The sequence below is a fragment of the Miniopterus natalensis genome, chromosome 4 (assembly GCF_054644295.1).
Source record: "Miniopterus natalensis isolate mMinNat1 chromosome 4, mMinNat1.hap1, whole genome shotgun sequence".
NCBI classification, from domain to species: domain Eukaryota; kingdom Metazoa; phylum Chordata; class Mammalia; order Chiroptera; family Miniopteridae; genus Miniopterus; species Miniopterus natalensis.
In genome coordinates this window covers 54,282,074-54,298,493 of record NC_142084.1, presented here as the reverse complement: position 1 = coordinate 54,298,493, position 16,420 = coordinate 54,282,074, and the positions used below count along the sequence as shown (strand labels likewise).

Here is a 16,420-nt window from a genome sequence, read left to right as displayed (position 1 = left end):
TCTCTCAGTACTACATATAATCATTATCTACTGCTCACTATTGTTTTCTCAGAGTGGGTCTTATCTCCCCAACTTGATTGCAGCTGAGGTTGGTCCATGGTTTATACTTCTTTTCCTATCACTCACTGCGCCTAGCACAGTGCTAAACAGAAAGTGGACACTTAATAAATACTCGCTACGATAGTGAAAATGATTCTGCCCTTCACTTTCATTTGATATTACACTTTTGAGATCAATAATTAAACAATTTTGATGCATTGAACAAAAAATAAGTCAAAATACCAACTATTATTAAATATTATAACCAAAGTTTAGCTGACATTTTAAATATAAAATAACTATTTTTCATGCCAAGAGGACAATAAATAGACTCATAAGTATTTAATGCAAATGTTTTGCTTTTCTTTTCTTTAAAGCAGTAGTTACCTTTCTGTAGTTATAAATATACCTTAGATGAAGGAGAGCTGGTAAAGAAATCTTTTACTGAGGCAAAAAAACCCCCACTGCAGAGCCCAAGTAAAGCTACTCTTCAGCTTTGCTAGCATGCTTACCTTAGGAACCAGGCTCTACAGTTGGTATAGGTAAGTCAAAACATGAAAAATCTTGACAAAACCAAACAAATCCTTGACAAAACCAAAAATCTCCTTGGACAGAATTCAAATTGAGCCTATGCTGGATCGAGATGTTTTCTGGCATAAAGCATTACATGATATTGAAAAGATGCTCTTATAAAACTTTTGCATTAACCAGTTTCAAAGACAGGTAAAATAAAACCTAGCACTATATAATGCATATAACAGCAATGCTGTGTCATTTCTGTAAAGCATCCTCCTCCTCTGCCCTGTGCGCCCCCCCCCCCCCGCACCCTCCCAATTAAGCAGGAGCAAACGCTTGCTCATTTTCTCTCCCAGACTCACGAGCATCCAGACACAGACACAGACACAGCGATGTTACCTAAGCATGCAGCAGCGCCGACCATGGCATAAAGGCCGGGAGTGATGCAGTCAGCCCCAACCTCACACCACTCCTTGAAGATAAACCAGTCGTGGTGGTAATACGCAAGCTGCTCCACCGCAATCCCCACGATCCTCCCCGCAATCGCTCCGATGGCCATGCTGGGGATGAACAAGCCTGACGGAACCTACAACAAAAGAGAGTGCTTGATAAGGCGGAGGTCCTCTACTGACACACCTGAAACCTACGTCCTGTGGATCTCTTTCTAACATGTTGGATTCTTTTCACATTTAGTGTGAAAATCCTACATAGCAAAATCCTAGTATAAATTAAGACTTAGAGCAAAATCTTCTTATACAGTATCTTAACAATTCCATGAATTTAGTTACAAAGTAACACATCACATTCTCTAGTCCAAAGAGAAAATAATCCAAGGGTTATTTCTCCTTCTGCTCAAGGGTACCTTAATGCAAGTCCCAAACAAAATTTTCTTTCATCCACAGTAAAATGTGGAAGGAAAAGAACAGTATGAAGCACTTTTCATAACTCTAAATCAATTTAGTCTGAAGTACTGCCCTTTACTCTAAAATTATGTCCTTTCTATATATTGGTTGTTTATCAAATGATAGAAACATTAGATGCTATTCCTCTTAAGTGGTACAATGTAAAGCAGGCAATGTTATCAATATTTTTTTAGTGAATTATATATATATGTATATATATATACATATATATGCATATGTGTGTATATATATAGTCAATAAATATTTTTCTCCTTTTAATTAATTCATACATATGAATCTAATGAGGATAATAGAAATAGTAAACACCTTAAGCAAGATCATTTAACTACTAAAAGGCTAATATAGCTCTAAACTGTTCTGGATATGAAATAAGCTGAAAATAAAGTGATGGCAAGTTGAAGAGCACATCGGGACCATTAAATGGATATCCAAATAGAAGCGATCAAAATATGTTTTACACTCTCCTGTCAGTCAGAATTCTTAGGCCAAAGCAGAGGGTAATGTGGGACTCAACAAAGGCCTGCCAACTGCCTCTGGTTTCCTGTAGCTCAACTGAGGGGGAGAAAGTTGGGATTTAGAGAAAATCAACTTAATACAGAAATAGCTTTAACAACTTCTTTAATTTGATTCTCTAAGGGGAAAAAAGGGAAAATTTCAAGGTTTTTCTGTTATTTAACTTTTCTATTTAATCAATTATATTTAACTAATATAATGTGAACTAAACACAGAGGACAAAACAAGAGAGACCACATTGCAAAAACAGTACTCCGACTTTATTAAAATCAAGCTGTTATTCCCTATAATGTACAGCTGGGAAAGAACACTACCACTAGAGGACATTAATTGTTATAGGAACTATAGGAACAGTAGTTTAAGGAACAGGGATTAGCTGGCATCTAATTCCCCATACATATCACCAACAGCCATATAAGAGAATTATATTTACTGGCAATCACTAACTACCAAAAGTTATTCTCCCTTCTGTAAGTGGAAAGCAGCAATGTCCCAGGGGTAAGGCCTAAGTCTTTGATGGAAAAAGGGGCAGTGCTCACGGGCCTACTAATTTAGCTCGAGTCTGCAGTGCCACGTCAAGGTAACACCCCATCGGGATATGGTGAGGCAGGAAAGTGGCTCCCCGAAGATCCGGATATCCTGACTCTTGAGTTCATTACATTATGTGGCAAGGAGGCATTAAGGTTGCAGATAGAACCAAGATTGTTAATCAGCTGACCTTCAAACAAGAGATTCTCCTAGATCATCTAGTTGGACCCAAAGTAGTAACAAAGATGTTTTAAATGTGAAAAAGGACTTAGAGGAGTGAATCTCAGGGTGATGACATAAAAGAAAGACTTGACCATCCACTGCTGGCTTTGAAGATGGAAGAGGACTTTGAGCCAAGGCACGTGGGTAGCCTCCAAAAGGCTGGAAAAAACAAAAAAACAAAGGACTCTCCCCTAGAATCTCCATAAATCCCTGTGAACACCTTAATGGTAGCCCAGTGACACCCATTTTGGATTTCTAATCTCCAGAACTATAATCGATTTGGGTCATTTTTAAGCCACTAATTTGTGCTAATTTATTATAGCAGCAATAGAAAACTAATAAATGGTTTAGAAATATAATCATGAATTTTCTGATACTCCTCCCACTAAATGGTAGAGTGTATGTCCCTCCCTCTGATTCTAGGCGAGCCTTTGTGGCTATCTAGACAAACAGAATACAACAGAAGGCATGTTGTGTGACTTCTTTGGCTAGGTTAGAAATGGTCCTCTCGGGACACCTGCTTTTGGAAACCTGAGCTACTATGTAGGAAATCTAACTAGCCTAAGGCCACCATGCTGGAAAAACCACAGAGGAAATGATGTTCCAGGAGGCCAGATGTTCCAGCTCCAGTTGTCTGAATCTTCTCTGACCAGGTAACAGACAAATGAATGCCTATGAGATGAGCAGCCTTAGCCATGTCTGATGACAACTGTATGAGACCAAAACATGCCCAGCTGAGTCCTTCCCAAATTGCTGACCAATATCAATAGCAAAATAAGTTATCTTAAGCTGCTAGGCTTGGAGGTAATTTGTTACAAATTAACAGATACCATGGCTCAACAATATATCCTAAGGAATTCTTTTTTTCATTTCTTAAAATTAAACCCAAAAGATAAGAACTTTTTCAGGCCACAGTTATGAAATAACCACCTTTAGATAAAAATGTCCTATCTCACTTCACATACAAGTTTTGATCATGCCAAGATTACTTCAACATCACCCCACACTGGCACTTACCTTGATACCAAAGGTGAATACTGTCATTATGATTTTAAATATGAGTGCTAAGCATAACTGCCATATAGCTGAATATACTCCGAGGCCTGCTGGACGATCAGGAATATCATCAACAATTTTGCTGGCATTCATGTCATTTCTGTAGTCACAAAGAGAAGAGGATTCCAGGGGCCCACAGTCTGTAAAAAGCTCTCTAATCAGCTCACTGGTGTTGAGCCTGGTATATGGATTAGGGAAGGCTATCACAGCAGTGATGGCTGCAACAATAATGACTTCAAGAACAGGGTACTTTCCAAACTTGGTGGATTTGCGTCGACGACACCAAGCTATATTTGCCCTAATGAAAAAGGCTCCCCAAAGCCCTCCAAATACCCCAAGGAGAATAAAAGGAAACAGTTCAAAAAGGTACCATGGTGTATGGTACTCCACATAAAAAAGGACCAGACGGCTATTACCAAATGGATTAATGGATCTCAAGACAAATGCAGCAACTAGAGCAGCAAAAAATGATCTCCATAAAGTTTTAAGAGGAAAATAATAGCTAACCTAAAAAAAAAGAAAAAGAAAGAAAAATTAATGGTATAATTTTATAAAATGTTTCTGATATAACTTGAATGGTAACTATCATAGCTCTGAATTTTGCTGCAGCTGGAATTTACATAGAATGTAAATTTACTTGGACTATAACCTCATTACAAATTCACAATATCAACTAGTCATAAATGCCTAATAATTATATAAAATACCTAGCATTGTTTTATTTTCAAAATGAATTTAATTTTCAATTATAGTAGTTAGCAATAAATGTACTGCTACCAACTCATGTTAGCTCATAAGGAAGTATTTGATTTACCTCTTCTATATTAAATTTTAAAAAAAGGAAAAGAATACAAATTACTAGAAAAGTACATTTTAAAACATTCCTAGTTCTATTTTTCTGCAAATGTGTAAAAAGTCTTAAGCACCAAAGAGAAAACAAAAACAAAATATTCCACTAGAGTAACTAAAATTATCTCCTTAAACATCAATAACTAAAACAGAAATAATCACAAAAGAAAAACTTACAAAGATGATTTAGGAATCGATTTAAAAATTTTAAATAAAAAGATAGGCTGTATTTCAGCCAATAGGGACAGACTGCTTTAAATATTTTCTTATTAAGTCAAATTCATATCTGCTTACTTTAATATGTCAACAAAATTAAATTTTAAATAACTAATGTTTATAAATAAATCATATTTTAAAAAAGATTTTTATCAAGGTAAAGAACATATATAGTATGCCACTTTTTATGTACGAGTGAAAATTTCATGGAAATTTGAAAACTTAAAAAAAGTCTGTATCTATTACACTAAATATAAAACTGAAAGTGTGCCAAAATATACTTGTAATGGTACTTACATATTTTAATTGCTGTATTTTTTTTTTTTTTTAACCTACCTCTTCCAGACTAAAAAGAACTCCTCCAATTGGTGCACCAAAAGCTACAGAAACACCTGCAGCTGAGGCAGCTGACAGCACCTAAAAAAACAGATGTGGTTTATTTCACGCTTTTATAATTCAAATATATGCCAAATAAAAATTCTTCGTGTTACTCAAATTTTCTAAATGACTCTTTTGAATTTAACTCATGTCTCCCTCCTTCCCAAACAAAGGCAAATATGTATTTCCTCTAAAGAGATTTCTCTTCTGCCCGGCCGGGCGTGGCTCAGCGGTTGAGCATTGACCTAGGATCCAGGTGATCGGGGTTCGATTTCCGGTCAGGGCACATGCCCGGGTTGTGGGCTGCAGCCAATCAATGACTCTCTCATCATTGAGGTTTCTATCTCCTTCTCTCCCTCTCCTTCCCTCTCTCTGGAATCAATAAAGATATATTTAAAAAAATAATAAAAATTAAAAAAAATAAAGAGATTTCTCTTCTGCTTTAATTGAAAGGTCATTCATATATTCAATATTCAGTCAAAAAAAACTTATGTGAAATATACTAATGTAAATGGGATGTAAAGAAGAGGCAATACATACAGCCAACTTTCAAGGTGTGTGTTTGTGAAGACCACTGGAGACAGCAGTAACTGGTTTTAGGAAAGAGTTGCTTATTTATTTTTAAATAGTATATAATTTCTTCAGATTTTAGAGCTAACTACGTCATCATTAATTACTCTATTCCAAATCCTAGTAAAATATCCAGGGACGTTAAAAGCTATTGAGTCTCCCTATATTTTCACTACCCTAAGTCTTCTGAAAATACTGCCACTGCCAGTATGGAGAGCCTTGCTGAAAGCACAAACAATGGCTGCCCTTTATGATATAGTCCCACCATCCAGAAGCCACACAATAAACTCTCTTTTGGATCTTCTCTCCAACTTCCTGGTCTGTCACTTGGACACTGTCCATACCCCACCAGTGTGAAGCCAACTACATACACACTGGGCATTTATTTGTAATTGCTTTTCTAAGAGTCTTTTTCTTTTGACTATTTCAGTAAATATTTGAGGCTACCAAAGCATTTCCTCAAATGGTATATTTTCACATTTCAAAAAAAGAAATTAGAAATCATCTAAATTAAATTGTAGCTTTAATATTAAGAATACGAACTACATAGTCAGGCTTCTGTTTGCAGACTTTGCTTATTTGGGGAAGAAGTAAAAGAAAATTTAACTTACTTTTTCTTTTGTTTTCCCCACTAATTGAACTTCAGACAACATATTTAACTAAATTCTGTACTTCTACATTTAATAAAATAGAATTTTACAATCAAGCTAACACCTATGCACCTATAACTCACATATGTTTTAATCTCTTTAATAAGTATTTAAGAATCATTTAATTTAAAAATGTCAAGGAAGTGGGTATAGGAAGAAAGACAAAATATGGGGTTTTAATGCTTTCACTAACAAGTACACTCTAGACATTTATATACTAAGGTGACAGAACAAAATTAATGTCATAAACATTACTAATCCTCAGTATATACATTAAAATTTAGATTAAATTCTATAACATTTTCTAATAAATTACATTCTGCACTTATAATGAATAAATAAAAATAAAAATATTACCCCCAGAATGTCAAGATAGAATAGCAAGTAAAGAAACTGAACCAGGGAGACAAATGCTATAGTTCCCTTTAGCCACTAACTTGCCCTGCTACAGTATAGTTTAGGTTTTGTTTTGAACACACACAGACATATGTCCACACAGTTGCAGTAGTAGTACTGGTAGAAGAAGAGTAGCTAAAAGGATAGGCTTTAGAGTGGTAGAAAAATAAATTTTAATCCACACTCTGACACTCTGCTATGTAATCTTGGGCAAGTTAGTCAAGATTTAGTTTAGTTTCCTATCTATAAACGAGAATAATAGTGGCAAGTTAACAGGATTATTATAAAATTAAATTTTAAAATGCAAGTAAAGAATTTGCCTCAGAACCAGATACATAGTAACTAATCAATAATGCTAGTTATTTTTGTTATATAAGCAATTTTCAGCCAGTGTGCTACAAGTATTTTTAAAACATGTAATACCTAACTATTTAGTCAGGGGCACTGACCTCTTTCCCTTAGCTCATCAGATAAAATAATGACAAAAGCCAGCATAATAGCCTTCCAGTGTGAATGAATCAAAATTATACCTATATTTTTGTCAGATCAGCAAAAAATATATTTTTTGGTGTGCCACAGAATTTTAGTAATTAAGTTTATGTGTGCCATTAGATGAAAAGGGGTGAAAATCGCTGGTATATAGGATAATATTGAAATCACAATTATCATCCAGAGATGGAGCAATGGTACTCTGAAGTGTTCTATTTTTATACTGCCAATGCAAGGACAATGTCTTAGTGCTAACATTAAAATGAACTAAAATTATTTCAATTGCAGAATTAAATAGTTTAATTTAAAAATGTTCTACTTTTTTCATTATAGTATTAAAAAAACACTGAATGAAAGCTCCTCCTGTGCCAGGGCCAGAGATCCCCGAGTTCTCAATATTTAATGAGATATAAAAATACTGTACCATAAAAACCCAAAGGACTCTGTACCATCTAGGGATGCAGATTAGATTGGGAAAATGGGAAGGGACTGGGCTTCCCAAGTCTAGAGCTAACGCAGAAGATATCAGGGGCCCACTTTCCTTCTAGAAATATCCAGAGCAATCTAAAAACCTCAGGGAAACTCTATAATATATAAATTTTAAAGATCTTCTAGACAATCTCAGGCTGACCTAAAAAATCAGTCAAAGAAACTGCCCTAAACAGCTGAATCAAGAGGAATTCCTACATCCCCTTTAATGTAAGTCTCTGACTTAAACCTCAGGCAGTCCTAGAAGTCCTCAGGACTTCCCCATGGTACCAGATAGCTCTCTGCAGATGACACACAACTCCCACTGGCATCAGACACTCCTCCCAGAGGAAAACACAATGGTTAAGACTTCCCAACCCTGGAGAAATACTGACAGTGAGAAATGAGTAAAAATAACATTACATTTGAGAAACACTTCAGAGGAAGGGAGGTGTAAGGCAAAGCAATTAGCGATTATTCACAAAAAGGGAAAGAAGCAAACAATTTTCACATTAAATTTTTTGTCTGAATCAAAATTGATCCAAAAAGGAGAGAGTAAAATGTAATCCTCACACTAGAAAATTCTTCACTGAATTAAGTATATATGACAGATATTTATATGTCAAATGAACTACAAAAGGCACTTACCTCCCTTTTTTTAGCTTCATTTGTGCTATACTTTGGAAAGAGGTAGGAAAAGATATTTCCACAGCAACAGGCAACGTGTACCAGAGGACCTTCTTTTCCTAAACTCAAACCTGATGCCACAGCCAGTACTAATGTGATGGTTTTAATCATTAAAGTCCATTTTCCCAAGTAACCTCTGATGATGAATCCACTCAAAATAGTTTTAATCTACAAAGGAAAGATTAAGGCAGCTTAATATCCTTTTTAAAAAACATGAGAACTTAACTAACTTAAGTCACTCTCTTGTTTTACTCAGAAAATCCCCTCGAAAAGTGTGGTGAACTATGAACAATTCACAATTATCAAAAGCTTTAACTAATATGCTACATATAAATTTATATCACATTCTAACACTGTTCCCAAGCAAGCACAGAAGGCAACCCTATCTCATGAACAAAACTAAAATATCAGGCCACATTAAAGGGAATACAGATCTTAATACAAGGATTATAATTACATAACAAGAAAAAGGCAAATATGAATATTTGTTATAGAAATATAATATAGTTAGATACATTTCAGTCATTCTGTGTCAAAAATAAAGATATTATGCCTTCTCAGAGTCCTGTAATTATATGTAATATTTACCTACATGTCAAGAAGAATGAACGACAACTGTTAACTACTGCATGATATTGCTCCTTATTCAAGATATTCTTAATAGACTTTGAAAATCACTACAATTTAGTTTTTAAAAGAAATGCACTAGAAAAAGCTGCATGAAACAGAAAAATACAAAGGGGGAAAGGGGAAAGAAGTGAGTTGACATCATGTTCAATCCTAACTATAGCCTCCTTTACAGCTGATAAACAATAAAACACAAAAGTTTGTGCTGTTGACTCACTATGATCCAATGTTTAAAGTATAAAATGGTTATAAATACTATCTGCCAAATTCAAGAATTAAGTTATCTAGTTAAAATATAGTTATCTAGAGAGAATGAATGTATTTAAATCAGGTTCATAACCACAAAGCATCACCTACTCCCTTAAATAACTTTAGGCAACAAGATATTTTTTAGGTTCTTGGGGTTATGTCTTATGATATTTGTTCAGCCACGTGATAAACTACTGGTAAGAGGAAAAAAAATCAGCCTCCATAGTAAATGATGAAATGACTATTGGGACGAATTTCTTTCAATGATGTCAACAATCAGCTTATATTTTTTTAACTTTTCATATTACAAACAAACCATTTCCCCAGAAAAACTACTTTTCCCCCAAGAAGCAAAAGAGATAAGCATCATAACAATTACTAAATGTTTAATGATACTAAATATTGCATGGCTTACTTCTGGAATTCCAGAGCCACAGGCATATGGAGCAAATACCTTTACCAGGGAAACAGCAAGAAAGGCAAAACTCAAGGCCCAGAAGATGTACATTATGTAGTTCATGATGTAAGAACCAGGACCCTAAAAAGCAAATAGTTTAATAGTATGAATTTATAGTACACCTCTAATGCAAGTGCTTGCCTCATAAGAAACTTGGGTAAAACTTGTTAAGGCTCCTGGTTTACTTCCACAATAATAAAAGCTTTACATGAACAAACATTTAAGTAGAATACAAAAACATATCTGTATCCATCCCAAGGAGCCTTAATCTATGTAATGTTTTTCCCAACTTTTTCCTAAAGTCTTATTGCGCAGAGTCTCAGCTATACTTCAATCTCTAAAACTCAGCTATGACAAAATTCTAAAAACATATCCATATATGACCCTAAAATAATATATATATAATGTAATATTCTAACTCCTAAAATGTTCATTATAGAATATCAAGAATGGTAAAATAATCACTTCAATACTATAATGCCATGAAGAAAAATCTATGGATTTCTCCAAGATATCTTATTAGAAGGCTTACTGTACTCAATTTTTGATAATTCATACTTCCCAAATAATACTGATATAATGTTAAGCTGTTTTAGTAACTCGACTTCATGAAAACTTTTTATGGTTATACAGATCTTACTGCACTTCTTTTCTACAATAAGAAATACATTTCACATCACAGCCTAGTAGACTCGTATGTGACTGTGTAATTAATACAAGAGTTTCTTGAAACAATACTTCTATTTTACTTGCTGCAAAGTATTCTCATATTTTTGATTCTATCCTCTTATATTCCTCTTTTTTCCTTTAATGCAGGTTGCAATCATCTAACATGCAATTAATTCTATAATTAAATGATTTTGGAGACTCATTTTTCTACAGCAATTATTAATTCATCTTGAGACAAAGAAGACTTACCTCTGCTTGACCTATGATTAATTCTGCCCAAGTTTTCCACTGTGGACATTTATCCCTCTCCTCAAATGTTGTTTCACTAGATCCCCAACAACACTGTTCATGGTTGTACCACAATGCATTAAGGCAAATGCCCTCCTTTAGGTCAGTCATCCAATCAGCAGCAATGTCTATTAATCCAGCCAATGCCCCTATAAAAACAAGTCGGAAGTGGTAAAAAATTAAGTTCATTTCTGGGAGTTAAGAACTATCAAGTTAGAAAAGCCAAGGAAAACAGGGGACTTCCTATAAATAAAGGGTCACACAGGGAATATCGTGTGAATTTAAGATTTTCAAATCTTATCATACATTTATACTACTTTTTAAAAACTGTAAATTCCTATCCTTTAAAACTGTTATTTTTTTGTTTGAAATTAAAACTAGTTACATCATTCAATTTAATTGTGATTTTTTAAAAAGGTGTTTAAAGGTACTAAAACATCTTCAAAAGACAGTACCTGGCAGGAGGTTCACAAATCTGGTTATAATGAAGTCAAGAGTTTTCACTAGTTTGTTTCAATCCAAAACTTAATTAAGAGACTTACAAATGATCTTAATCTCATTAAAAGTTAATGTCCATTAGAAGTAACTAGTGAAACTCCTAGCATTAATGAATTGCTGTGATAGATTTTCATTTTTTTCTTAAGTAACAAAAGATCAAATATATCAAGATCATTTACTGACAGAATACAAAAAAATACACAGATTTATGGTCAAAACCTAGGTCCTTCTCATCATATAAAAAGATCAATGAGTCACATACACAGGGGCCACAAAATCTTGTGCATGTCAATTAGAGATATCAATACTTCTCTCTATTCTCCACACAAATTTTAATTTTTTCTCATTTTCTTCTGGACACAATCTTCCACAGTGGAAGCTGAAAGCCATTAAAACAGTCCTTACTATCTGTTTTCAAATCTTCAATGCTATTCTTATAATCTCACACACAGGGACTTTGTGGTTACTCTAACATGGTGGTTAAAAGTATAGGCTCTTGAACTGAACTGCCTGAATTTAAATCTTTGCTTGGGCGCTTACCAGCTATATGACCTTAGTCAAGTTAATTAATCTCTCTGTGCCTCAGTTCCCTCGTCTGTAAAACGGTGATAATAATAACACATATACCAGCAATTTTCAACCAATGTGCTACAAGAATTTTTAAAACATGCAATATCTAACTATTTAGTAAGGGGCACTGACCTCTTTTCCCTCACACTGTCAAATAAAAAAATGACAACAGCAACACAACAATAGCTGTCTGGTGTGAATGAGTCTAAATTATACCTATTTTTTTGGTCAGATCAGCAAAAAATACCTTTTTGGTGTGCTGCAGAATTTTAGTAATCAGTTCATGTGCACCATGAGATGAAAAAGGTTGAAAATCACTGACATATACCATAGGATTGCCTCATAAAGTTTTTAGAGTAGTGCATGACACACAGGAAGCACTCAATAAATATTACCTATTTGTTATGAAGTTAACATTAAAAGATGCTTTAGTGATCATCTGGTCCAAACCAGGTACTTTATAGATACAGAAACTGAGTCCAGAAAGATTTAAAAAATTGAATAGAGCCAAGACTAGACTCAGAAGCCTCCTGCCTTCTAGTCTTATATTTAAGAAGAGTTTTGAAGAAACAAAAAAAATGTTTTTAAAAATCCAACAGTACCTGAAAAAAAATTGTGGAAAGGACAGAGAACTATTTATTGTTCTGTTAACCAGAAAAGGACTGCATAAAAACTTTCCTTACCAGATGCCAGCCCTGTGAGTGTTACCACTAGCCATCCTGACCACGCATCATACAAACTTTTCGTCATTTCCCATGCTGATTCTTTCTTTTTGCTGTTGATCTGAAATTAGAAATGTTTATGCTTCATTTTTCAAACTATGAATGGAAGCCACAATTCCAGAATCTAACCATTTTCTCAGTTATTATACACAGGACAGTACTTTCTACACTAAATAATTGGAAAGGTGAGTTTGGGGCAGAACCACTATCAGTTGCTATACCTGTAAACCATATGACAATTGTTTACCCAGAGATCTGTATTTTAACAAGAACCTCAGAATTTGAGAGCAATGAGTCCACAAACCACATAAAGTCTGACTCAGACAGGTCTAAACCGTATCAAATTTAGCTGGTATGTGCCTTTTACATTATCAGAAATAAGACATTAAAGCTTGAAATATGTATCACAGTCCCATGCCCATTAATGTAGTATAGAACAGTCATGTGAATAATAAAGGGGGTATAAAAATAAATTTACAAATAAATTTGTAGGTCTGTAAATATGTAGGTATGAGCTCCATTCTTACTGGGAGGGTCCAGAGGTTCTCTTTTATCACTGTGTAAGGCAGAAATATCCTCTACTGAATATTGTAGAGGAGGTGAGATTGGCAGGATGTTAACAGATTTGATTTCCAGATCTCACTCTACTAAAACACAAGAAGCCAAGTCTTCCCTCTTAGTAAGAATGTACTTCTAAACCTAAAACTCTAACTTTTCTGTTTTACTAGGATTGCTGCTTTAAAAGGACATTTTTAGAAAGACAAGTACCAAATGATTCCACTAATATACACAGGACAGTACTTTCTACACTAAATAATTGGAAAGGTGAGTTTGGGGCAAACTAATATGTAAATCTAATGAAAAAAATGAACTAACATGCGAAAAAGAGACAGACTCATAGATAGAGAGCAGGCTGACAACTGAGGGGCTGGGGCTGAAGAGGGATGGAGAGATTGAGCAAAAAAGAAATAAAAGGGGAAAAACTCACAGACACAGACAACAGTGTGGTGACTGCTGGGGGCAGGGCCTAGTTGGGGGTGGTTACAGGACAGTATAGGAAGGACAAATGGTGACAGATGCAGACTTGACCTGGGGTAGTGAACACACAATACAGTGTGCAGATCATTTGTGGTGGAATTTTGCACCTGAAACCAGTATCATTTTGTTAACCAGTGTCACCCCAATAAATTCAATTAAAAGGGGGGAAAAGCCATGTTCTAGGAACTACACTACTACCACCATAGAGATAAAGTTGGCTAAGAAAAAGGGGAAAAAAGCAATATCCTCCACCTAGGACTTCAGTGCTTAACTGTCCCATAGGAGGGCTACAGCGGGAAGTCAATGACCTGGTCTATTTCAAATGCCTGGTCTATTTTAAGCAACAAGGTCCCATTCAAAAGACCAAGTAAGTTCAAAGTTGAAGGAGGCAATTTTACTCCAATAACCATTCTTTAGAAATGAAGATGGATCATTTCTTTCAAAAATAATCATTAAGCCCATGTGGCCTTTTCTCAAAAATAACTGTAATGTTTAATAAAATAGGATAATATTAGGTAAAAACTTGGAAATTGTCTATATGCTATTCATCAATAAAGCAGTGGTTAAGTAAAGTGCAGCACATCTATGTAATAATAAATTCTGCAGCCAATAAAAAGGAATAAGATAGATGCAATGGGATTCAGGGGGAAAAGCAGGGTGGGTAAGTGTGCATAGTATGCTACAGTTTATATAAGGAAGGTCAGTACATAAGTGTATATGCTTGTATTTTTAAAAATAAACAGATAAACCATAAAATTTTAAATGTAAATCATTACTTACAAGAATAGGAAGGCAACAGGTTGGAAGGGACAGGGGCTTTAAAACAAAGTCATTAGTACGTACAACCCTAGTGGGATAAACACTAAGGATGTAAAGTATCATAAAAAAGAAACACTAAAACTTTTCAGTAAGCATATTGCTGGTGACAGTGCTGGTAATATTATCCTGAAACTGTTTTATATGTATTCTGATGTTGAGATTTCTGGCATGGCTGAAAGGAGATGCAGATTTAAGAACTAGAGGTTAAATAAAAGCCCTATAGTATTGAATTTAAATGAGAAGGTTACTATAAACTTAAGAGGCTAGCAATGACCACCTCTAGTATCTCTAGTGCCCAGACAGCCTATACACCATTTCTGTCCAAAGGAACCAGAGCTCCTTGGAGGAATGGCTGACTCCAGGTTGGTGCAGCAAATGTGTAAGATGAGCTAAAGATCATCTTGTTTTCCCAGAATACATCAAAGTCTCCTAAGGATGTGTCAAAGGACACAAGCTCCCACTTGTCAAAATGGAATAACAGACATCAATAAATGTAGTAACTGTGATGATTAAAACACATCAAACAAGTTTAAATCCATGAATGCATGAACATACAAAAACAAAAAACAAGCAAACAAAAACTTAATCTATCAACTTTGGGGATAAGCACTGACATAGTTTTGTTGTATTTTTTTTTTAATATGTTTCTATTGATTTTTTTTTTTTTTTAACAGAGAGAGAGAAGCATCAACCAGTTGCCTCCCGCATGAACCCTGGCCGGGAAGATGCTCAACCAACTGAGCCACACCAGCCAGGGCAATTTTTGGTTTTAATTTAATGTTTTAAGAACAATAGTAAGAACATTTGTGTGTAAAATTTTCCAGCTTTAAAAAATTTTATGTTAATATATATGAGCATAGATGAAAATATTGAAAACATTTGACTTACCTAGAAAGAGGATTGATGTGATTAGCAAGGACACTTACTATTTCATATATTGTTAGATTATTTGAAATGTTTTCAAGGACTGTAGAATACTTTTATAATCAGAAAAAAAGGGGTGTGCTGCAGTTTCCTTTAGTTTCAGTTTTCTCTAAAATTTTATGAATATCAAGGTGTTTTATGGAGACTTTCACACCATTTCACTTTAAAACACATTTAAACCCCAACCTGAGTATGTTAATGACTCTGTAAATGTATATACTTCCAGGTACAAGTGTATTTACCTAACAATCAGATAAGATACAGAATATATAGTGTGTCTGATTCAGGTACATTGGATTAAAATAGTGGTTTTCATAGTGTGGGCCACAGACAACCTGAGTGTCCCTGGGACCTTTCTCAATGGGTCTTCAAGGTCAAAATTAGTGTCATAATAATAAAACATGATGTGCCTTTTGCATTGTGTTAACATTTTCACAGATAATGCAAAAGTATTAACAAAACTGCTGGCTCCTCAGCATTACTCAGGCAGTAGCATTTAAATGTACTGGTAATCCTCATATTCTTCACTGCCACGTAACCCAGGAAAAAAATAAGTGCAAGTTTCACTTAAGAACGTCTCTGATGAAGTAGTAAAATTATTATGCCTCGATCACTGAGTCTTTTTAATATTAACATGTGATGACATAAATGTTGTGTCTCAGGAAAAAGCATCTGTATAATTTCTTTGAGTTGCAAATAAACTAGACACTTACATGGAACACCGTCCTTACCTGAAAAAAAGACACCAAACTATGTGGTTTTTTCAGACTTGGGAATTTGACAGGTATTTTCTCAAACAAAAAACAAGTAAGCCTGTCATTTCAAGTAAAATAAATGTGCATTTGTTTCCAATGATACAACCTGAGCTTTCAAGTAAAAATTAAAATTTTGGAAACTTGTACCATCACTATAAGGACGATAGATTCCAAATATTTCTTTTCTGAAGAGTATTGAAATTAACAAATATGGTGGTTTTTTTATATTATATAATGAAAAATGTCAATACTTGAAAAAAATGCATAAATCAGTGAATCAACATTCCCCAAATGATCAATCACT

The 16,420-nt window shown here is 34.6% G+C and overlaps 1 protein-coding gene across 4 annotated transcripts in view; it reads right to left on the bottom strand.

The window, feature by feature from the left end:
- The window catches only part of CLCN3 (Cl-/H+ antiporter 3), a 65,371-nt gene that overhangs the window by 14,619 nt on the left and 34,332 nt on the right, over nucleotides 1-16,420 (bottom strand). For all 4 annotated transcript variants that reach the window (XM_016200294.2, XM_016200296.2, XM_016200295.2 and 1 more), the window contains 7 exons: nucleotides 12,542-12,641; nucleotides 10,752-10,939; nucleotides 9,792-9,914; nucleotides 8,462-8,668; nucleotides 5,199-5,279; nucleotides 3,759-4,304; nucleotides 955-1,141 (listed from right to left, as the gene is read on the bottom strand). In XM_016200294.2, the coding sequence (XP_016055780.1) occupies nucleotides 955-1,141; nucleotides 3,759-4,304; nucleotides 5,199-5,279; nucleotides 8,462-8,668; nucleotides 9,792-9,914; nucleotides 10,752-10,939; nucleotides 12,542-12,641 (1,432 nt within the window). The remainder of the gene's footprint in view (nucleotides 1-954; nucleotides 1,142-3,758; nucleotides 4,305-5,198; nucleotides 5,280-8,461; nucleotides 8,669-9,791; nucleotides 9,915-10,751; nucleotides 10,940-12,541; nucleotides 12,642-16,420) is intronic.